General features: G+C 40.8%; 1 protein-coding gene across 4 annotated transcripts in view; it reads left to right on the top strand.

The window, feature by feature from the left end:
- The window catches only part of ACAP3 (ArfGAP with coiled-coil, ankyrin repeat and PH domains 3), a 142,790-nt gene that overhangs the window by 89,285 nt on the left and 28,363 nt on the right, over nucleotides 1–25,142 (top strand). For all 4 annotated transcript variants that reach the window (XM_069741653.1, XM_069741655.1, XM_069741652.1 and 1 more), the window contains exons 11-18: nucleotides 17,621–17,733; nucleotides 19,341–19,392; nucleotides 20,506–20,606; nucleotides 22,315–22,426; nucleotides 22,552–22,760; nucleotides 23,455–23,524; nucleotides 23,607–23,701; nucleotides 24,464–24,672. In XM_069741653.1, the coding sequence (XP_069597754.1) occupies nucleotides 17,621–17,733; nucleotides 19,341–19,392; nucleotides 20,506–20,606; nucleotides 22,315–22,426; nucleotides 22,552–22,760; nucleotides 23,455–23,524; nucleotides 23,607–23,701; nucleotides 24,464–24,672 (961 nt within the window). The remainder of the gene's footprint in view (nucleotides 1–17,620; nucleotides 17,734–19,340; nucleotides 19,393–20,505; nucleotides 20,607–22,314; nucleotides 22,427–22,551; nucleotides 22,761–23,454; nucleotides 23,525–23,606; nucleotides 23,702–24,463; nucleotides 24,673–25,142) is intronic.

Raw genomic sequence — 25,142 nt, 5'->3', positions numbered from 1 at the left:
TTTGAGCAGGGTGTAAACAGGGAGTGGTGTCTTTAAATGGGTTCCAAGGATGAAAAAAAACCATGATCAGCATTACCTCTGTGGCCTGGGGAGTAAGTCAATAGACATGCATTGTCCAAGGCTTTCATCCTTCCCTTGTCTTCTGCTGCCCAACAAGTGACAGCTGTATGCTAATGCCCCCTCCTCCCTGCTGGAGCCAGTGGTCTCCATCCCTCCATCTGCGGGCACAAGTACCTGGTCAGGCACCATGTCAGACCTATCTGCTTCATAAAAAGAGCCTCCAAGGCAAAAGATGGCTCCTTGGTATTCAGGACACGTAGCTATGAAGAAGTGACCGCTGCTGATGCAAGGATTCCTAGCCTAGTCTGATTGTCAGCGAACACGTCCTCAGAAGCTGAAAAAAAAAATGAAGATATTCGGCCGGCTAGAGTATTTGCTGGTAAGTAATATGTAATGGTTACATTTTATAGGAACTGCAATTGCTGTATGAATACTGGTGGCTCTCGGTCAGAATTGCTAGCACTATATAGAAATTGGTATTACTATATGGAAATTGGTGGCTTTATATGGAGACCGGTATGACTATGTAGGAATTTGAGGCTCTATTTGGGAATGGTACTACTATATAGAAATTGGTGACTATGGGAACTGGTGCTAATATATAACGAATTGATTCTAAATGGGACCTGGTACTGCTGTCTAGAAATTGGTCACATTTATATGGGAACTGGTACAGCTATATAGAAACTGGTAACTCGTTAATACCAGTTCCCTTATCAAGTAACTAATTTTTATATGGTAGTACCAATTCCTGTATAGAATTTGTTTTTTTTTTAAATGGGGACTTATACTACTAATATAAAGAAATCAGTGACTCTATGGGAATTGGTTATTGGAAATCGGAACCAGTATTAGAAATTGGTGACTATGAAAAATGATCCTTAAGAAATTGGTGACTATGAGAAATGATCCTTAAGAATTTGGTGACTATGAGAATTGATCATTTTATAGAAATTGGTGACTATGAGAACTGATCATTTATAGAAATTCGGGACTATGAGAACTGATCATTTCTAGAAATTGGTGACTATGAGAACTGATCATTTTATAGAAATTGGTGACTGAGAACTGATATTTTATAGAAATTGGTGACTGAGAACTGATCATTTATAGAAATTCGGGACTATGAGAACTGATCATTTCTAGAAATTGGTGACTATGAGAAGTGATCATTTTATAGAAATTGGGAACTATGAGAACTCATCCTTATAGTAATTGGTGACTATGAGAACTGATCCTTATAGAAATTGGTGACTATGAGAACTGATCATTTTAAAGAAATTGGTGACTATGAGAACTGATCATTTATAGAAATTGGGGACTATGAGAACTGATCATTTATAGAAATTGGTGACTATGAGAAATGATCCTTAAAAAAATTGGTGACTATGAGAACTGATCCTTATAGAAATTGGTGACTATGAGAACTGATCGTTTATAGAAATTGGGGACTATGAGAACTGATCATTTTATAGAAATTGGTGACTGAGAACTGATCCTTATAGAAATTGGTGACTATGAGAACTGATCGTTTATAGAAATTGGGGACTATGAGAACTGATCATTTTATAGAAATTGGTGACTGAGAACTGATCCTTATAGAAATTGGTGACTATGAGAACTGATCATTTTATAGAAATTGGTGACTATGAGAACTGATCCTTATAGAAATTGGGGACTATGAGAACTGATCATTTTAAAGAAATTGGTGACTATGAGAACTGATCATTTATAGAAATTGGGGACTATGAGAACTGATCATTTATAGAAATTGGTGACTATGAGAAATGATCCTTAAAGAAATTGGTGAATATGAGAACTGATCCTTAAAGAAATTGGTGACTATGAGAACTGATCCTTATAGAAATTGGTGACTATGAGAACTGATCGTTTATAGAAATTGGGGACTATGAGAACTGATTATTTATAGAAATTGGTGACTATGAGAAATGATCCTTAAAGAAATTGGTGACTATGAGAACTGATCCTTATAGAAATTGGTGACTATGAGAAATGATCGTTTATAGAAATTGGGGACTATGAGAACTGATCATTTTATAGAAATTGGTGACTGAGAACTGATCCTTATAGAAATTGGTGACTATGAGAACTGATCATTTATAGAAATTGGGGACTATGAGAACTGATCATTTTATAGAAATTGGTGACTATGAGAACTGATCCTTATAGAAATTGGGGACTATGAGAACTGATCATTTTATAGAAATTAGGGACTATGAGAACTGATCATTTAAAGAAATTGGGGACTATGAGAACTGATCCTTATAGAAGTTGGGAACTATGAGAACTGATCCTTATATTAATTGGTGACTATGAGATCTGTTTATTTATAGAAATTGGTGATTATGAGAACTGATCCTTATAGAAAGTGGTGACTATGAGAACTGTTCATTTATAGAAAGTGGTGACTATGAGAACTGTTCATTTATAGAAACTGGTGATTATGAGAACTGATCCTTATAGAAATTGGGGACTATGAGAACTGATCATTTTATAGAAATTGGTGACTGAGAACTGATCCTTATAGAAATTGGGGACTATGAGAACTGATCATTTTAAAGAAATTGGTGACTATGAGAACTGATCATTTATAGAAATTGGGGACTATGAGAACTGATCATTTATAGAAATTGGTGACTATGAGAAATGATCCTTAAAGAAATTGGTGAATATGAGAACTGATCCTTAAAGAAATTGGTGACTATGAGAACTGATCGTTTATAGAAATTGGGGACTATGAGAACTGATCATTTATAGAAATTGGTGACTATGAGAAATGATCCTTAAAGAAATTGGTGACTATGAGAACTGATCGTTTATAGAAATTGGGGACTATGAGAACTGATCATTTTATAGAAATTGGTGACTGAGAACTGATCCTTATAGAAATTGGGGACTATGAGAACTGATCATTTTATAGAAATTAGGGACTATGAGAACTGATCATTTAAAGAAATTGGGGACTATGAGAACTGATCATTTTATAGAAATTGGGGACTATGAGAACTGGCCATTTATTGAAATTGGGGACTATGAGAACTGGTCATTTATAGAAATTGGGAACTATGAGAACTGATCCGTTTAGAAATTGGCAACTATTAGAACTGATCCTTATAGAAATTGGTGACTATGAAAACTGATCCTTATAGAAATTGGGGACTATGAGAACTGATCCTTATAGAAATTGGGGAATATGAGAACTGATCATTTTATAGAAATTGGTGACTATGAGAACTGATCCTTACAGAAATTGATGACTCTTTATGGGAATTCGAACTACAACATTGAAATTGGTGACTATATGGGAGAAGGTACTAATATATAGAAATGGTTGACTATGTAGGAACTTGTATTTTGTATTAAGAGTCATTCTAAATGAGAATTGGTATTTCAGTATTGGAGTTTTGCATTTTATATTGACTTGGTACTACTGTATAAGGGATATACAAATATATACCGTATACCAGTTTCCATTCCATAGAGACTCGATTTTAATAGATCGAGATAGTTGAGTATCGTATATGGAAACTGGTATTATTGTATAGCAATTGGGATTCTTTTTTTTTAAGAACATGACACTTTTGTATAGAAATTAAATGATGTATGTATGTATGGCTACTGGTACTACTATATAGGAATGTATCACTGCATATTGGATCTGGTAGTTCGGAGTAGGAGCAGGCATTTTTGTGTAGATGTATAGTAAATTTTGGGTTGCTATTTACTTTTGAGGGGTTTTGTCACTATTCTTTGTGGACCTGTTGAACACTATTGTTTGTTGGATGTCATTTTTTTCTAATATTTGATAGAATGTGTGAATTTGAGGGGAAGTCAGGGCTCGCTGACATGAGTTGTGTGATTACAGATAATAGAACAGTAAGATGAATGTCGCTAGTTCAGATAAACCAATAAGGTGAACTAAGCTTAGGTAAGGTAAAACTAATATTAATTTTGTACAGATGATCGTTCGGCTCAATAATTCATTAAATGTTTGGAAACTTTTTCTTTTTCCCTTTTATGTAGGTTTTTTCCCTCTATGGCCCTGTTTGATTGCATAAATTAGCACATTTCCCAGGAGGGTCCTCTGAAGGAAACTGTTGCTGTATTGTGTGGCCTCATGGGCATTGAACATGTTGCCAAAGAAACCATTGTGATGTCACAGATGGAAGACCAAAGTGAAGGCATGAGTGGTTAACCCCGTAGTGATCAGATTCAGACAGATTTAACAAATACGGTTTGATACAAAGAAAATCAATGTATAATATTAATATTTACTTCCCTGTCGTAAATAGACATTTTTTTCATTGTTTTATCTGAGGAAAATAAAGGTCAAAACAAAATTTACATCAGGCATATAAAGCGATTTCTTTAAATAATTATTATTTTTTTTCTGCTGGTGTCCTGGCAACCATTGACTTTTCCATAATTACTTGACCGTTTTCCCCAAACAGTCACAATTAGTTTGCATTGTAGTTATTTTAGCACTCCAGTATAACAGCATTTCTTCACAGCTCAGTAGCACCAAAGCGTTTGGTGTAACCCTTTAATAGCCACCGAAGGTCATTATTGTACAACTAGATGGTGGCCCGATTCTAACGTCTCGGGTATTCTAGAATATGTATGTCCACGTAGTATATAGCACAGCCCATGTAGTGTATTGCCCAGCCACGTAGTATATTGCCCAGTCATGTAGTATATTGCCCAGCCACGCAGTATCTTGCCCAGCCACGTAGTATCTTGCCCAGCCACGTAGTATATTGCCCAGTCACGTAGTATATTGCTCAACCACGTAGTATATTGCCCAGCCACGTAGTATATTGCCCAGTCACGTAGTATATTGCCCAGCCACGCAGTATATTGCTCAGTCACGTAGTATATTGCCCAGCCACATAGTATATTGCCCAGTCACGTAGTATATTGCCCAGTCACGTAGTATATTGCCCAGCCACGTAGTATATTGCCCAGCCACGTAGTATATTGCTCAGTCACGTAGTATATTGCCCAGCCACGTAGTATATTGCCCAGCCACGTAGTATATTGCCCAGCCACGTAGTATATTGCCCAGCCACGTAGTATATTGCCCAGCCACGTAGTATATTGCCCAGTCACGTAGTATATTGCCCAGCCACATAGTATATTGCCCAGTCACGTAGTATATTGCCCAGTCACGTAGTATATTGCTCAACCACGTAGTATATTGCCCAGCCACGTAGTATATTGCCCAGTCGTAGTATATTGCCCAGTCACGTAGTATATTGCCCAGCCACGTAGTATATTGCCCAGTCACGTACTATATTGCTCAGTCACGTAGTATATTGCCCAGCCACGTAGTATATTGCCCAGTCACGTAGTATATTGCCCAGTCACGTAGTATATTGCTCAACCACGTAGTATATTGCCCAGCCACGTAGTATATTGCCCAGTCACGTAGTATATTGCCCAGCCACGTAGTATATTGCCCAGTCACGTAGTATATTGCCCAGCCACGTAGTATATTGCTCAGCCACGTAGTGTATTGCCCAGCCACGTAGTGTATTGCCCAGTCACGTAGTATATTGCCCAGCCACGTAGTATATTGCCCAGCCACGTAGTATATTGCCCAGTCACGTAGTATATTGCCCAGTCACGTAGTATATTGCTCAACCACGTAGTATATTGCCCAGCCACGTAGTATATTGCCCAGTCACGTAGTATATTGCCCAGCCACGTAGTATATTGCCCAGTCACGTAGTATATTGCCCAGCCATGTAGTATATTGCCCAGTCACGTAGTATATTGCTCAGCCACGTAGTATATTGCTCAGCCACGTAGTGTATTGCCCAGCCACGTAGTGTATTGCCCAGCCACGCAGTGTATTGCCCAGCCACGTAGTATATTGCCCAGCCACGTAGTATATTGCCCAGCCACGTAGTATATTGCCCAGCCACGTAGTATATTGCCCAGCCACGTAGTATATTGCCCAGCCACGTAGTATATTGCCCAGCCACGTAGTATATTGCCCAGTGATGTACTATATTGCCCAGCCACGTAGTATATTGCCCAGTCATAACGCGGTCCATTAGCGCTGCCATTAACCCTGTGTGAACGCTGACTGGAGGGGAGTACGGAGCGGGCACTGACTGCGGGGAGGAAGGAGCGGCCATGTTGCCGCCAGACTGCGCCCGTCGCTGATTGGTCGTAGCAATGGTCGTGGGCGTTTTGCCACGACCAATCAGCGACTTATATTTCCATGACAGACAGAGGCCGCGACCAATGAATATCCGTGACAGAAAGAAAGACAGACAGAAAGATGGAAGTGACCGGAAGTAGCCCGTGTCTTAAGTTTCCCATACACATTAGAAGAAAGTCGTCCATCTATTTTCAGGGAAAAGAAGCTGCCAGAGTTGATTGACAGCTGCTTTTTTTCCTGACCGAATTGGGAAAACTGCTGCATTTTTGAAAACTGCAGCATGTCACTTTTTTTTTTTTTTTGCAGCGTTTCTTCACCCATAGAAAATAACGTGCAAGTTCAAAAATGCAGCAAAAAAACGCAGGTATCCGCTTTTACTGCATTTTTGGTGCTTCTTTGGAAAACTAAACTTGATCAGGATGCACAAATGGCAACAAAAATGCAGCAAAACCTGCTTTGTATAAGCAGCTTTTTTTACTGCCAAGAGAGCAGGTTTTGCCTGCAGAAAAAAACAATGTGTGAACATAGCCTTCCGGAGGACGATGCACTGCCGAAAATCATTTCTATTTTTTTGGGCAAACCAAAAGATCATTTCTCACGACGAACGAGTGTTTTACCCATTCAACGGTGATCGTCCGTCTGTTTACACTCCCCGATTAGATTGATCATTAATTCCTCTTGTTAACGATAATTGTTCAGTGTAAATGCCGACTTTAGTCTTCTCATTAACCCCTTAGTGACCGCCAATACGCCTTTTGACTGACCTGAGATATAAGAGACTTATATCCCCATACAGGTGACAATCCAGTAGCTGTCAGTTGTCCACTATAGCTGACAACTTGCTGCATCAGCCACGATCAGTGTTTGTACCGTCCAAATCTATTTAACCCCTTAGATGCTGCTGTCAATAGTGACTACATCATTATAAACAGTTAACAGAGTGTGGGGGCTTCCTCTTTATCCCAATTGGTGGTTTCAGATCATGATTGTGTGGTCCTGATGTTTGTCATGGAAATTCATGACCAAATAGCGGCCTTAGAGTCTGTCGGCTGTAGTAACCTGTTCAGAAGTTAGTGACATTTAGGTGATAAAAATACACATTTTCATTTTTCTCATGCCACTTTGCATTAATTCCTGAAAATCACCCGAAGGGTTAACAAACGACCTGACTGCAGTTTTCAATATGTCAGGGGGTGCTGTTTTTAAAATGGTATCACTTGTGGGGATTTCCCTATATATAGGTCCCCCAAATTCACTTCAAACATGGATAGGTCCCTAAAAAAATGCATTTTGTAAATTTCCTTGAAAAAAATTTAAATTGTTGCTACATTTTTAATCCTCCTAAAATGCTAACAAAATAAAAATAACATTTCACAAATGGTGCTGTTGTAAAGCAGACATGTGGGAAATGTTATTTATTAATGTTTTGCTGTGGTATGACTATCGGGATTAAAGGGATAATCATTCAAAGTTTGAAAATTGCTAATTTTTTAAAAAAAAATTCAAATTTCTGATATTTTTTCTAAATAAACATGAAGCATATCAACCTAAATTTACCATTATCATAAAGTATAATGTGTCACGAAAAAACAATCTCAAAATCACTGGGCTTTGTTGAAGCGTTCCAGAGTTATTACCACATAAAGTGACACTGGTCAGATTTCAAAAATTTGGCTCCGTCACTAAGGGGTTAAATTAGATAACCCCTATGAGATCATATTTGGGTAATAGGAGGAGGGCAGAGTGGAGAGTACAACAAAATATCTCTGGTTACAGAAGTACTGCTGGAGTCCTTGGGCTTATGTATTCCTGTTCACCTCAATAGGCTCCATGTAATGTTCATTATTGCAGGAAAATGATTGCTATGGGTCACAAAATCGGGCGGAACATCGCTCACGGAAATGAATCGTCCATCTTTGTTTATCTTTGTTTTGTGTGACTCTTCCCTTTGTGCTCTGTGTTTTTATTTTTCCACTATTCTAAGCTCTACTGGAGCAGAACTGATGTAATTATTGATTTTCTTAATTATCTGTCCATAAATTAAAGTTTAGGGATAATGATTATATGTATCCTATTAGAAATGTAATTTAAAATCAATCCAAATCAGATTTTCTTTTTTTAACACGAAGTGTCAAAGTTAGCTAGATTTTGTGCAGTTGTTATATATATATATATATATATATATATATATATATATATATATATATATATATATATATATATATATATATATATATATATATATATATATTTATTTTTTTTTATTTATTTTTTTTATGTCAGGCAACTGCAGGTGTATAAATTGGTATAGGTATACAGTAAGCAAAAGGGTCAGTTCAGGCAAGCATAATTTTGGTCTAAAAACAAGACTGCGTGCATAGTAAACTAATGTAAGTCAACGGCACAATTTAGGCTACTTTCACACTAGCGTCGGTACGGGCCTGTCGCAGTGCGTCGGGCCGTCGTACCGACGCATACTGTGAAATAAAATCACAACGGGGGCAGCGGATGCAGTATTTCAACGCATCCGCTGCCCCATTGTAAGGTCCGGGGAGGAGGGGGCGGAGTTCCGGCCGCGCATGCGCGGTCGGAAATGGCGGACTCGACTCTCAAAAAAAACGTTACATGTAACATTTTTTTGTGCCGACAGTGCGCCAAAACACGACGCATCCGTCACACGACGGATGCGACGTGTGGCGATACGTCGCAATGCGTCGCTAAAGAAAGTCTATGGAGAAAAACGCATCCTGCGGGCAACTTTGCAGGATGCGTTTTTTCTTCAAAACGACACATTGTGACGTGCATCGAACGACGCAAGTGGGAAAGTAGCCTTAGGAAGAAAGTTTACACATGGACAGACTGTTGGTGTCGGGGAAAGAAAAAATGGCAGTGTGCACTAGTCAATTCCGATTTAGAGATGACCATATTTAGTGGGTGCTTTAAAAGAAAAATTGAGACCATACAGTAGAATATACATGAATTTTTTTTTTCTGGCAATCCATTGCAAATATTGTTAATTTAATATAAAGGTTGGTTGGCATACAGACGTATAAAATAGATATACACAACACATATGAGCCTTAGGTTAGCAATTTGGAGCACAATATGGATGAAAAATAAGTGGTTTTTTTTTTTTTTAGGACGCAAATTAGCTACAGTGCCTTGCGAAAGTATTCGCCCCCCCTGGAACTTTTCAACCTTTTCCCTCATATCATGCTTCAAACATAAAGATACGAAATGTACATTTTTTGGTGAAGAATCAACAAGTGGCACACAATTGTGAAGTTGAACGAAATGTATTGGTTATTTTACATTTTTGTGGAAATTCAAAAACTGAAAAGTGGGGCGTGCAATATTATTCGTCCCCTTTACTTTCAGTGCAGCAAACTCACTCCAGAAGTTCATTGTGGATCTCTGAATGATCCAATGTTGTCCTAAATGCCTAATGATGATAAATAGAATCCACCTGTGTGTAATCAAGTCTCCGTATGAATGCACCTGCTCTGTGATAGTCTCAGGGTTCTGTTTGAAGCTCAGAGAGCATCATGAAGACCAAGGAACACAACAGGCAGGTCCGTGATACGAGGGGCGATCCAAAAGTAATGATAATCAATACTAAACACAATGAATATAGTCACATTTTTTTTTTTTACATAGTCTCCTAACAAGTCTATACATTTAGTCCATCTCTTTTCTAAACTTAGAATTCCCTTAGAAAAAATTCTTGATCTTGACCCTCAAAAAAATCCCCAACAGCGGTTATCACGTCGCTATTGTCATCAAATTTCTTGCCCCGGAGGTGTTCCTTGAGCCGAGGAAAGAGAAAGAAGTCACTGGGGGGCTAGATCTGGCCAATAGGGGGGGTGTTCCACCCGTTCAAAGCCCTCTTCTTGAATGGTAGCCATGGCAACTGCAGCTTTGTGAGCCGGCGCGTTATCTTGGTGAAACAGCACTCCAGCCCGCAGTTTGCCGTGCCTTTTCTCCTTGATAGCCTCCCACAATCTTCTTATTTGTTCTGCGTAGTAGGAGCCCGTAATAGTGGCTCCCTTCTCCAAATAGTCCACCATAATAATTCCTTCAGCGTCCCAAAAAACGGACGCCATAACCTTCCCTGCTGAGCTTGACACTTTGAATTTCTTCGGCGTCGGTTCGTCGGCTCGTTTCCACGTCATCGATTGTTGTTTAGTTTTGGGATCAAAGTGGTGGATCCAGGTCTTGTCCATGGTCAAAAAACGTGACAAAAAATTTTCCTTGTCTGCTTGGAACTTTTCGAGATTTGCTATTGAAATGTCAACTCGTTTCTTCTTTTGCTTGTCGGTTAACATTTTTGGCACCCAACGCGCGGAGACCTTTCTCATATGCAATTCTTTTGCAAAGATTCTTTGAATACTGCCATATGAGATCCCTGTGACCTCAGCTACATGCCTGATAGTCACTCTTCGATCTGCCAATACAACTTCTTCAACTTTTTTCACGTTTTCTTCATTGAGGGACGTGGATGGGCGTCCTTCACGATGTTCAACTTCCGTCGATGTTCTTCCCAGCTTAAATTCCTTGGCCCAGCATGCAACTGTGGAATATGGAGGAGAAGAGTCCCCCAATGTTTCCACCACGTCGCTGTGTATGTCTTTGGTAGTCATTTTTTTCAAGCAGAGGTATTTGATGACAGCTCTGAGCTCGTTTTTTTCCATTTTGATGTTCACTCCTCGGCAGTTCATATTCAAATGAATGTAGCTCCCGGGAATCGTGGTCTATTTAAGTGATTTTTTTTTCCTGGACTAGTGGGTACCTAAGAAAGAAGAAAACATTTTATTTTAATTTCTGTGTGCAATAGAAATAACCGATTATCATTACTTTTGGATCGCCCCTCGTACTGTTGTGGAGAAGGTTAAATCCGGATTTGGATACAAAATGATTTCCAAAACTTTAAACATCCAAAGGAGCACTGTGCAAGCGATCATATTGAAATGGAAGGAGTATCATACCACTGCAAATCTACCAAGACCCGGCCGTCCCTCTAAACTTTCATCTCAAACAAGGAGAACACTGATCAGAGATGCAGCCAAGAGGCCCATGATCACTCTGGATGAACTGCAGAGATCTACAGCTGAGGTGGGACAGTCTGTCCATAGGACAACAGTCAGTTGTACACGGTACAAATCTTGCCTTTATGGAAGAGTGGTTTTACAAAATAAAAAACTCCCGTAAAATTGTATACTTAATAAATACCAAAACAAACATAAATAAATTACTCTATACCCAGAAAAGTTGCCCTACGTAATGGATCAAACACGAACAGGGGAAATAATCCCTCAGAAAAACGTCTGGACTGATAAAAGATACAGTCAAAGAAAACCTCAGTTTAAAGGATAAGAGATAAATATATGTACCGTATATATGTATCCTACTTCAGATATAAGATAATATCAGTGATACACACGTGTTGTCCTATACTTAGTACCAAGGGTGTGCGGATATATGTGAGATATCCCTAGAAGCTGCAAAAATCCTATAGATGTGCGCCTACCTAGATGCAGAGGTTGGCACCCTGAGAGAAAAAACGAGGATGGCGCCCCCGCTCGTGCGATGGCTATCCCTTATCTACTCCCTAAAATGAATAAAGTCAGAAAAAGAAGACCAGGTGGCTTGTAATATCATATGTGATGTTCTATGAACAAAATATAAGGCCCCCCTCCTCCAATGTGATGTGAGAAAAAGGGGATAGAAATTATAAATAATAACCTAAACATCAGTAAATACGCATAGCGGAGGTCCAGGTTTACTCCAGCATAATAGTACCCTCAGCAAGTATAGTACCAGGACGCAATTAATAAAGTCATTCTGTGCTAACTGATACTCCTATATCCAAGTATGTTTGACCATGACCTATATGAAAATAAACGCCACAACACATGTGTCTGCATGTGTCACTGTACCCATCCACTAAAAGCAGCCGACCAATAAGTACAATTTTACGGGGGGGGTTCTTTTGTAAAACTGGTCTTTTCCCTTGTTGGATATATATGCTTTGTGAGCCTTTATGGAAGAGTGGCAAGAAGAAAGCCATTTCTCAAAGATATCCATAAAAGTGTCGTTTAAAGTTTGCAACAAGCCCCCTGGGAGACACACCAAACATGTGGAAGAAGGTGCTCTGGTCAGATGAAATCAAATCAAACTTTTTTTGGCAACAATGCCAAACGATATGTTTGGTGTAAAGGCAACACAGCTCATCACCCTGAACACACCATCCCCACTGTCAAACATGGTGGTGGCAGCATCATGGTTTGGGCCTGCTTTTCTTCAGCAGGGACAGAGAAGATGGTTAAAATTGATGGGAAGATGGATGGAGCCAAATACAGGACCATTCATGAAGAAAACCTGTTGGAGTCTGCAAAAGACCTGAGACTGGGACGGAGATTTGTCTTCCAACAAGACAATGATTCCAAACATAAAGCAAAATCTACAATGGAATGGTTCACAAATAAACGTATCCAGGTGTTAGAATGGCCAAGTCACAGTCCAGACCTCAATCCAATCGAGAATCTGTGGAAAGAGCTGAAAACTGCTGTTCACAAACGATCTCCATCAAACCTCACTGAGCTCGAGCTGTTTGCCAAGGAAGAATGGGCAAGAATTTCAGTCTCTCGATGTACAAAACTGATAGAGACAAACCCCAAGCGACTTGCAGCTGTAATTGCAGCAAAAGGTGGCGCAACAAGGTATTAAGTTAAAGGGGCCGAATAATATTGTACGCCCCACTTTTCAGTTTTTGAATTTTCACAAAAATTTAAAACAACCAATAAATTTCTTTCAACTTCACAATTGGGTTCCACTTGTTGTTGATTCTTCACCAAAAATATGCATTTGGTATCTTTGTTTGAAGCATGATATGTGGGAAAAGGTTGAAAAGTTCCAGGGGGCCGAATACTTTCGCAAGGCACTGTATGTTATTATATACTTGTCTGAACTCTGCCTAAGGTTAGAGTCACACAACTGTACTTTCTCTCATCCAAGAAAATCTGTCCGAATATGCTAATCAGTCTGATAAAACTCTATGGTCTATGATTTTCTCAGATGAGGGAGATGATGGTGGGAGAGATTTTCTCCATCTTCTCCATTCTGAAGTCAGTCCATGAAAATCGGATGTCATCCAAGTGCAGTCCGTTTTTTTTGTTTTTTTTCTCACGGACTCATTGACTTTAGTGGCCTAGTGCGATCCAATAATCGTATGCAACTTGTGCATGCAGATTTTTTTTTCCCCCCTCTTAGACAGACCCCGTCCGAGGGAAAGATTGGACACGTGCGTGACCCCATGGAATAACATTGGTCCGGGTGCGATCCGATGATCGCGAAAATATGCACCACATGAGCCTGAAGTCTTAGAAATACATTCAGCCAGACTACTGCACATGGTTGCACGGAGTTTAACATTGGGGCCAGTACAGTCATTATGGTCGCTTTGTGCAGTTTCTAAATTCCAGACGCTGAGGACGCTGACACCACCACCATTAATCCCCTACTGTCATCTAAATACAATTGAAGAAGCCATTTTGTGAAAGAATATAAAAACCCACGTAATGTCATTAGTGGCACATTGTAATAAAAAATGCCAATAATTTGCTTTTATTTGTAAAATTGTCTGTACTGCTCCTCCATTATGTACAGAAGTTGGAAGCTGAAGGAGGCTACTAAATGTCACCTTTGTGACGTATTTAATAGTTTGGCCTTTTATTTTTCCGCATTTGGTTCCATAACTATCATCCCTAATGATAGATAAAGGTCACCAAGTAAAGGAATGAAAGGCCTGAGGCAGATTCTATGTGGTACCCAAAAATGGCGGCTTATTCAGAGGCATAATCTGCAATTTCAGGTAAAACTGGAGCAGTTGCCCTTAGCAACCTGTCAGACTCCAGCTGTCTTTTTTTCAGTAGCCATTTTAGGAATATTTAGTTGGTGTTAATTGGTAATATCTGGAAAGTTTAGTGCCACCTCAGTAGGATTTTTCCTAAATTTCTGTTCTTAAGATGACTTTTCTGTCATTCAGGAAAGCTGGATATTTGACAGCTCTTATTGTGGCCTTCTATGACAACTCCTTTTTCTTAAAGTCGTCACTATAGTAACTCTACCTAATAAACTCCTGTCATAAGAACATTTATTCCTTTATTAATATGTGCATTAACCAGCGACTGAAACAACGGCCATATGTAGAGCAACATGTCTGGACAGATGGTAAAAGAGCAAACCACAGTAGCCAATCAGTTCACTGCTTACATTTACTAGCCTGTGCTTCAAAAATGAGTTCTGGATTCTGATTGGTTGCTATGGACATAATTTAGACATTGCTAAATACATGTTAAAATTACAATATCCAGATTGGTTGCTATGGGCAACTACTCTACTTCTTCCCAATTGTGCTTAAACTGTAATGGGGGCTTCATAAACATGACTCAATAATGTAACCAAATTATAGGGCAGAGGCATCTTAAGGGCTTGTCAGTCCCGGGTGCGACTTCTGCATCCATTATAGTTATGCCTCTGGGGCTTCCCATTTTTTCCCGAAATACTCAGATTTTTTCCTATTACTTTAGCAGGAGTCTCACCCTAGTAAATGTCACATTTAGATCAGTGGTATTTGGAGTTACCATTAAAATATATTGCAGGCATCCTGATTAAATCGCCTTACATCTTTAAACGGTACTGAAAGAAATACCCTATACTTTTTTTTATCATCAATTTTTACAATTTGTTAGAACAATTATTAATTAAATTTTTGGTGTATTCAAATAAAATGACCTTGTACACATGGGGGAATGAACCTTTGTCTCTGTGCAAATACATTGAAGAAACATGCTTTTATGTAAAGGAGAGCCCATTAAAATAACACTGAAAATTATTATTTGGGTAAAGATACATTGCTTTTATTTATTTTTGTCCAAACCAACGCCAGTTTCACATTTGGAGGGTGATATGCCAGGTCAGGCATGCCAGTATGATAGAGAGGCTGAGACTGGGATCTAAGGAGTAAGGTTTCTCCTTGTGGAGGGTGATATGCCAGGTCAGGCATGCCAGTATAAGAGAGAGGCTGAGACTGGGATCTAAGGAGTAAGGTTTCTCCTTGTGGAGGGTGATATGCCAGGTCTGGCATGCCAGTATGATAGATAGGCTAAGACTGGGATCTAAGGAGTAAGGTTTCTCCTTGTGGAGGGTGATATGCCAGGTCTGGCATGCCAGTATGATAGAGAGGCTAAGACTGGGATCTAAGGAGTAAGGTTTCTCCTTGTGGAGGGTGATATGCCAGGTCTGGCACTCCAGTATGAGAGAGAGGCTAAGACTGGGATCTAAGGAGTAAGGTTTCTCCTTGTGGAGGGTGATATGCCAGGTCTGGCACTCCAGTGTGAGGGAGAGGCTAAGACTGGGATCTAAGGAGTAAGGTTTCTCCTTGTGGAGGGTGATACGCCAGGTCTGGCATGCCAGTATGAGAGAGAGGCTAAGACTGGGATCTAAGGAGTAAGGTTTCTCCTTGTGGAGGGTGATATGCCAGGTCAGGCATGCCAGTATGAGAGAGAGGCTAAGACTGGGATCTAAGGAATAAGGTTTCTCCTTGTGGAGGGTGATATGCCAGGTCTGGCACTCCAGTGTGAGGGAGAGGCTAAGACTGGGATCTAAGGAGTAAGGTTTCTCCTTGTGGAGGGTGATATGCCAGGTCTGGCACTCCAGTGTGAGGGAGAGGCTAAGACTGGGATCTAAGGAGTAAGGTTTCTCCTTGTGGAGGGTGATATGTCAGGTCAGGCATGCCAGTATGATAGAGAGGCTAAGACTGGGATCTAAGGAGTAAGGTTTCTCCTTGTGGAGGGTGAAATGCCAGGTCTGGCACTCCAGTGTGAGGGAGAGGCTAAGACTGGGATCTAAGGAGTAAGGTTTCTCCTTGTGGAGGGTGATGCCAGGTCAGGCATGCCAGTATGAGAGAGAGGCTAAAGGTACCGTCACACTAGACGATATCGCTAGCGATCCGTGACGTTGCAGCGTCCTGGCTAGCGATATCGTCCAGTGTGACAGGCAGCAGCGATCAGGCCCCTGCTGTGCTGTCGCTGGTCGGGGAAGAAAGTCCAGAACTTTGTTTCGTCGCTGGACTCCCCGCAGACATCGCTGAATCGGCGTGTGTGACACCGATTCAGCGATGTCTTCGCTGGTAACCAGGGTAAACATCGGGTTACTAAGCGCAGGGCCGCGCTTAGTAACCCGATGTTTACCCTGGTTACCATCGTTAAAGTAAAAAAAACAACCGCTACATACTTACCTACCGCTGTCTGTCCTCGGCGCTGTGCTTCTCTGCTCTGGCTGTGAGCACAGCGGCCGGAAAGCAGAGCGGTGACGTCACCGCTCTGCTTTCCGGCTGCCCGGCGCTCACAGCCAGAGCAGAGAAGCAGAGCGCCGAGGACAGACAGCGGTAGGTAAGTATGTAGCGTTTGTTTTTTTACTTTTAGGATGGTAACCAGGGTAAACATCGGGTTACTAAGCGCGGCCCTGCGCTTAGTAACCCGATGTTTACCCTGGTTACCGGGGACCTCGGGATCGTTGGTCGCTGGAGAGCTGTCTGTGTGACAGCTCTCCAGCGACGCTGCAGCGATCCGGATCGTTGTCGGTATCGCTGCAGCGTCGCTTAGTGTGACGGTACCTTTAGACTGGGATCTCGGGAGTAAGGTTTCTCCTTGTGGAGGGTGATATGCCAGGTCTGGCACTCCAGTATGATAGAGAGGCTAAGACTGGGATCTAAGGAGTAAGGTTTCTCCTTGTGGAGGGTGATATGCCAGGTCAGGCATGCCAGTATGAGAGAGAGGCTAAGACTGGGATCTAAGGAGTAGGGTTTCTCCTTGTGGAGGGTGATATGCCAGGTCAGGCATGCCAGTATGAGAGAGAGGCTAAGACTGGGATCTAAGGAGTAAGGTTTCTCCTTGTGGAGGGTGATATGCCGGGTCTAGCACTCCAGTATGATAGATAGGCTAAGACTGGGATCTAAGGAGTAGGGTTTCTCCTTGTGGAGGGTGATATGCCAGGTCTGGCATGCCAGTATGATTGCTCCTTCAATAGGTGGCACTAGAGTTCAAGTCCTCTTCCTCTCTAAAGAGACAATTGGCATATTCTCGTACTGTGAATCATGCAGTGTGATACCAATTGATGACCTGACCTATCTTAATTGAACAACCTTTGCTAGATCCAGAAGCATCTTTTAAATTATTTCTAGATTTAATGTAATCCATTCTCAATTTTTTTTAAACCACTTTGGGTGCAGATTCCCATTTAAATCCATGCTTATTATTGAGGCAAATACTATATAAACTATGTAAGTAACCATTTATTTGCTTTTGGCAGGATTTCTCCTATGATGATTCCAAAGCAGAGTTTAATGTGGATGCCCCCAATGGGGTTGTAATGGAGGGCTACCTCTTCAAAAGGGCGAGCAATGCATTCAAGACGTGGAACCGGTGAGTGCAAATTTGTAATGGCCAAAATCAGTTTATCCTTTTATGTCCATGCCATGTATTGAAAACTTCATTCTTATTAAATATATTTACACACAGTGGAGAAAATAAATATTTGGTACACTGCTGTTTTTTCAAGTTTTCCCACCTACAAAGGATGGAGAGGTCTGTATTTTTTATCATACAGATCTTCTCCAGATCTTCCAGGTTGCGTTCAGGTCTGGAGACTGACTAGGCCACTCCAGGACCTTGAAATGCTTCTTACGGAGCCACTCCTTAGTTAACCCTGGCTGTGTGTTTCGGGTCATTGTCATGCTGGAAGACCCAGCCACTTCCCATCTTCAATGCTCTTACTGAAGGAAGGAATTGTTGGCAGAAATCTCGCAATACATGACCCCATCCATCTTCCCTTTAGTATGGTGCAGTCGTCCTGTCCCCTTTGCAGAAAAGCACCCCACAAAGTATGATGTTTCTCCCACCATGCTTCACGGTTGGGACCATGTTCTTGGGGTTGTACTCATCCTTCTTCCTCCAAACACTGTGAGTGGAGTTTATATAAAAAGTTCTACTTTGGTCTCATCTGACCACATGACCTTCCCCCATGCCTCCTCTGGATCATCTAGGTGGTCATTGGCGATCTTCAAACGTGACATGTGCTGGTGTGAGCCGGGGAACCTTGCGTGCCCTGCAGGATATTAATCCATGATGGCGTAGTGTGTTACTAACGATAATGTTTGAGACTGTGGTCCCAGCTCTCTTCAGGTCATTGACCAGGTTCTCCCGTGTAGTTCTGGGCTGATTCCTGACCTTTCTCAGAATCATCCTTACTCCACAAAGCGAAATCTTGCATCGATCCACAGACTGAGGAAGATTGACAGTCACCTTGTGTTTCTTCCGTTGTCTAATAATAGCGCCAACAGTTGTTGCCTTCTCACCAAGCTGCTTGCCTATTGTCCTGAAGCCCTTGCCAGCTTTGTGCAGGTCTACAATTTTGTTCCTGGTGTCCTTAGACAGCTATTTGGTCTTGGCCATGGTGGAGAGGTCGGAGTGTGATGGATTGTGTGGACAGGTGTCTTTTATACAGGAAACCGGTGCAATTAATACAGGTAATGAGTGCAGAGTAGGAGGCTTCATAAAGAAAAGCTAACAGGTCTGTGAAAGCCAGAGTTCTGGCTTGTTGGTCAGTGAGCAAATATTTATGTCATGCAATAAAATACAATTTAATTATTTTAAAAATCATTCAATGTGATTTTCTAGTTTTTATTTTTAGTGTGTCTCTCTTAGTTGGTGTATCTACGCTAAAAATTACAGACCTCTCCATTCTTTGGAGGTGGGAAAACTTGCCAAATCGGCAGTGCATCAAATACTTATTTTCCCCACTGTATACTGTATATATGTAATTCTCTTTTACCTCCATGGAGTTTGATATAAGGAAAAAGTAAGATTTTCATACAGAATCATTGACAGTAATCCAAATAAGGCTCTTGATAGACTTGTGTCTTCTTTCAACCTTGAAACTATGATTGTTAGTATTTTGTGATGCATATTGGTAAATTCTTTTGTTCAGACATCTTCAAGTCCTATTAACTTTTATGGGTTTTTTTTCATAGGAGGTGGTTTTCCATACAAAATAGTCAACTTGTTTACCAAAAGAAGCTGAAGGTAAGCTGATGATCATTCATTCAAGAGAATAGGAGCTGATCTGCGGTACTTGGCAGCGGCTGCTACACAATGAATGGATTCATCCAAATGTCATCTAATGTGTGTGAGGGCTTTTACACCCGATTGATGGAGGTGCTGGGATCCAGATACCCCCACTGATCTGATATTAATGACCTACGCTAATCAATATTAGATGCCTGGTGAACCACCTTTACTTTGTCATCCTACAATGTGACAGTGGTTGATGGGCAAAGCGTAACATTTTGCAATGGGTTTCAGCAACTTTTAGTTGAGCCTCTATTTCTTATATCAAACCATTTTTGCACATTTGTGATTATTTTTTTTTTTCTTTGATCATTATGATTGTGCACGAATGTGGTCAGCCCACCCATAGGCATTTCTCCTGAAAAATCTTTTACTTATGATTGCCTTTTCTTTTCCCCAAATGCGATTCACTGTAGTTTCCGAGCTGAGGATGAGTCATTGGGAATAGTTATTGGGTCGATCAACCCAGTAATATAATTACTATCTGTCTTTATGAATGACAGCAATCAAGATAATGGGTAAGAGGAGAACAGAGCCAGGAAAAATAAATTACCCAAATCTGTCTTGCCAAGTCACCCATAAATTGGGAAAGAGAAGGGGCTACAGTTGTCGTCAGCACATCCCAATAACCTCATTATGGCAATAAAAGACGTCTTATAGGGGTTGTTGATCATTTTTGTATTTCCCTAAAAACTGCTACTGGCACCTCTGGTGATCTTTTATAATCTGCTCGAAAAATGCATAGCAAATTTTCTTTTTCTGTCGTGGCTTAATGCAAAATTCTACAGGCCTCGTTATGTAGTCATGATGGGTCCTGTATAAAGACACTCTTTGCAGTTGCTGTCTGCTTTCTTCAGGAGATGGGGGTCTTGAATTGGGGACCATTTTTTAACCCTTAAACAAATCTGGGACAGGTCGTTATGTCAATCACAGATTTCTTGCAAACTATGTTGGAATACACATGGTGCAATCCTGGATCAAGATTTTTGGTGACGTTCTATATTGCATTTACGGTACTAGATGTTGTCAAATGTGTGGGTAGGAATCTAATATCTTCTGTTTTGACAGGATGGTCTGACTGTGGTCGTGGAGGACCTTAGACTGTGCACGGTGAAGCCCTGCGAAGATATAGAAAGAAGGTTTTGTTTTGAAGTGGTTTCACCCTCCAAGTAAGTTGAACACATAGTTCAGACTAATAGAACTAAACCCCAACCGGTCAAACATATGGGGTGTGCACGTCCACCGCTCCCACATATGGGGTGTGCACGTCCACCGCTCCCACATATGGGGTGTGCACATCCACCGCTCCCACATATGGGGTGTGCACGTCCACCGCTCCCACATATGGGGTGTGCACGTCCACCGCTCCATTCATTCTCCTCTGTCTCTGACAGTCTTTCCGAGAATAGATGGAATGGTGGGAATAACCAATTAATGACAACTGCTTGAACCCCAACAGAGTCCCACATATGGGGGCGTGCAGTTCCACCGCTCCATTCATTCTCTATGAGACTGGAAAAGTGTACTCCTCTATATCCGACAGTCTTACCTGGAATAGATCGAGTGATGGGAATAACCCTTTAATGCCAGGAACTATACTTCAGTATAACTTTGTTCCTCTGTAATTCTACCCATTTAACAATATACATATGTCATGGCATGGTTCCTGCAATCACACAGGTAAAGTCATTTTATTGTAATATATTATATAATATAATACGTTATGTTCACATAAAGCACGGGCAGCACGGTGGCTCAGTGGTTAGCACAGCAGCCTTGCAGCGCTGGAGTCCTGGGTTCTAATCCCACTCAGGACAACATCTGCAAAGAGTTTGTATGTTCTCTCCGTGTTTGCGTGGGTTTCCTCCGGGTACTCCGGTTTCCTCCCACATTCCAAAGACATACTGATAGGGAATTTAGATTGTGAGCCCCATTGGGGACAGTGATGATAATGTGTGCAAACTGTAAAGCGCTGCGGAATATGTTAGCGCTATATAAAAATAAAGATTATTATTTATTATTATTTGCATTGGAATTTAAAGTCGACATCTGTTTTCTAAGACCCACCCTCCTTTCCAAAGTAATGCTAATAGACCAGCGATTGTTAGAATAGTTCAGTTCAGGCATTCACAGGAGCAAGGGAATCCATGATTTAAGCAAGGTCACGATCCACGGTTATGATTCATCCTATGACCCCCTTGCCCAGACTCTCCCAGCAGATGTTACTTAAGGAGCCATATGGCATCTATAGAAATTAAAATATCAGTCACGATTCTTCTGGGGGGCATCAGTCGGACTTTGCAGCTTCATTTCCATTTAGTATTTTGGAAACTCCATTAAACCCATGAGGAAAGATCGGTGCACTAAAGTAGTACACCCACGTTTTTGCATTTAACTTTTACTGCTGTATATCGGCATCAGTCTATTATAACTGTGTACTATAGCGCCACCTAGTGGTAGTATTGCAGATACTCATTTCTATAAGACTTGGTTTACTGTTTTTAACACTTTTGCACCAAAATTAAAACTAAAAGTCGCCGGTGACCTGCAACCCCCAATTATCCAGCAGATTTAGATTTTTGGCAACTATCACGTTGGTCATTTGACATCATGTATAGCATGCGATAAGGCAGTACTTACGATGTTGCAGATGAACTCTTTCATCTATGTGTAGCCCTTACCTCAAACACTTAAACTAAACCTATATGGAATATATAAAGCAGAAAAGATTAACTATAAAGCCTGGTAAGCGAAGTGAAGGACGGCCATGTCTTTGTTCATGTATAAGCACAGACTGTAAGCTCTTCTGCTCACATTTATGATCTTTAGTTGCTATGTTTGGTGATTTTTAACCATTTCTATGTCTAAAATTGCCAGGAGCTGCATGCTACAAGCCGACTCTGAGAAACTACGACAATCCTGGATCCAAGCTGTGCAAGCCAGCATTGCCTCCGCGTACCGGGAAACCCCAGAAAACTACTACATAGAGGTTGGTTCTGAAAAATCTTCTAACGTATTACATGCATAGGCTGATTTCTTCTTCATGTTCTTGACTTTGCGTCTATACATTTTGGTCAAGAGAGTATTGGACATAATGGGTGTTTTTGCATTCAGAGGCTTGACAGGACTGCATCCCCTTCCACTAGTAGCATTGATTCTGCCAGCGACTCGCGGGAACGTAGCATCAAGGGAGAAAGCATCCTGCAGCGGGTGCAGAGCATTGCTGGCAATGACCAATGCTGCGACTGTGGGCAGACGGACCCCCGGTGGGCCAGCATCAATTTAGGAATCACGCTTTGCATTGAGTGCTCAGGAATTCACAGGTATGTCTTTTTAGTTTATGCCTAGCGTTAATATAAATATACAGGACATAGAAGAAGTTTCATTTGTTTTCAACTATGGACTAAAGGTCTGATAGCTGCGATTGCTGTCCTCTGGACCCTTAACCATCAGACTCTCTAAGGGGCGCAGCCGGACGGCTGTATAAATCGGACCGCAATGCACAGACTGGCCGGCGGCTCTCCCTACTGAACATGACCGCTACATAGACATAAATACAGCTCTCATGCTTGGGTAGGGAGAGCCGCCGGCCAGTCCGTACATTGCGGTCCGGTCTCTGTCCGATTTATATGGCCGTCTGACTGCAAGCGTGTGCCCTTACTCGCCTTTCTTAACTTAATTCTTTTATAGCAATGCCATCTGCACAGTAAAGTTCTTTTTTTTTCCAGTATTAACTTATTAATTAGTTGCTCCATTGTTGCATACTCTCTTCTGGTTGCTCATTTCAGGGCCGGTTTAAGGCTGGAGAAATCCTATAAGGTCCGGCTGTTCCTGTTACACAAGGACTCTACAGTATCTAGTTGGTTCATAGAAAAAAATAGAATATTATTTTTTTTATTATTATTGCATACGTACAATGTGGTTTGGGCTGAATCTAGTTATTTATCTATCCGTCTTGATTTTTTTTTTTTATACCAGCGGAAGAATAACACTGTGACGTGTCTTTATGTCTTGCAGGAGTCTTGGGGTGCACTGTTCTAAAGTACGTTCTCTTACATTGGACTCCTGGGAACCAGAGCTGCTTAAGGTACCGACATAGCATTCTAGAACTAGCAAAACGGAACATTAGACGTTTTAACGCGACTTTCCTCTCCCTTCTCTCCCACAAGTTAATGTGCGAGCTGGGAAATAGCACAATAAATCAGATCTACGAGGCAAAGTGTGAACAGCTAGGCTTGAAAAAGCCAACACCCGGCTGCTCTCGGTATGTATTCCAGGGGGCCAGACTCCTAAATATCCGCATGTCCAGTAATCATCCGATAGAACGGATCCAGCAGTGATCTGTTGACAAAGTTGTGCAGACAGAGCTTTAGTCCTTTTTTTTTTTAAATACCTTCTCTCTGCTGGATCCGTTTTTTTTTTTTTTTTTTGTAATATTAAAGTCTATGGAAAACAGATCCAATAAGTAATAAACGGATCCATTAGAATTTAAAGAACAATGGATCGTTGATTAACGGACCCATTTTCCATAGACTTCAATGTTAAAATTAAAAACAACTAAGGGATCCAGTTGAAGTTAAAAAAAAAAATAAAAAAAAAAAAATTCTAGCCCAAAAAAGTTGTCTGCGCGTCTTGTTTGTCAACGGATTGCTGCTGGATCCGTTCTAACGATGAACATAGCCCAATTATCCGCCACTTAAATAAACCCGCTAACTCTGAAGTCTCCAACCTTTTTAAATTGCAATAATTAGAATATAATATCGAGTCTTTGATGACGTTACTACTAAAATCCAAGACTCTGAGCAGATAGAACCAATTAGAGAATACTGATCAAACGCTCCCAAAGTTTTACAGTAGAAAATTAATTCATATTATTAATATTAATTAATATTAATTCATATATACTTGCTTTAAGCCTTTGATAATCCAGAATGCCCGATAATTCAGCCCCTTTCTATATGATTCCGTGGACGCCATTACATTGTACGTTTTTATTTTTAAGACTAAAAAGTTTGTGTTGTTGCAGGCAGGACAAAGAGGCCTGGATAAAAGCAAAGTATGTGGAAAAGAAGTTCTTGAAGAGGCTGGGGAGCGTAAACTTCGAAAACGATCGGAAGTCTCAGAGGTGGAGCGTGAAAAAATGTCAGCGAAATAACAGCTCCATCAAAGCTCCATCTGCACGGAGAAAGTACAGGCACGAAGGCGGAAACACGTCTCCAGCCATGCTTTCCTCAGGTATGCCTTTAACTAGCCCAGAGAACACATCGGTATTTCTTCACTATTCTTAAATACGGTGGTCTAATGTTTTGGTTTTTTTTTTCTCCTGTCACAATCTGTATTAAAAAAAAAAAAAACTAGAAATGTTGCAATTTTCACACTGGCCACTAGGGCATTTCTAATTTTTTTTCCGTAAACAACACATGCACATTAGCCACAATGAATAGACTAATTCTATATTGAAGTGTCTAATGAGCGTGTGCAAAGGTTATTAAAAAGAAGAGGGTCAGCTGTGACTTAACCTAGGATCCACTAATCACAACAAGGGATCTGTTGTTGAACTGAATCTGTCAGCAGGTTTTAGGTTTTTTTTTTTTTTTCCCGAGAGCAGCAAAATGGTGGGGCAAGAGAACCAGATAACAGGGATATGTCACTTATTCAGCTGTGTGTTGTACTTTTCAATACAATCAGTGTTTTATCTGTAAGAG

This window comes from Ranitomeya imitator, chromosome 10, assembly GCF_032444005.1.
Source record: "Ranitomeya imitator isolate aRanImi1 chromosome 10, aRanImi1.pri, whole genome shotgun sequence".
Lineage (NCBI taxonomy): Eukaryota > Metazoa > Chordata > Amphibia > Anura > Dendrobatidae > Ranitomeya > Ranitomeya imitator.
This window is presented reverse-complemented; position numbering and strand designations above follow the sequence as displayed.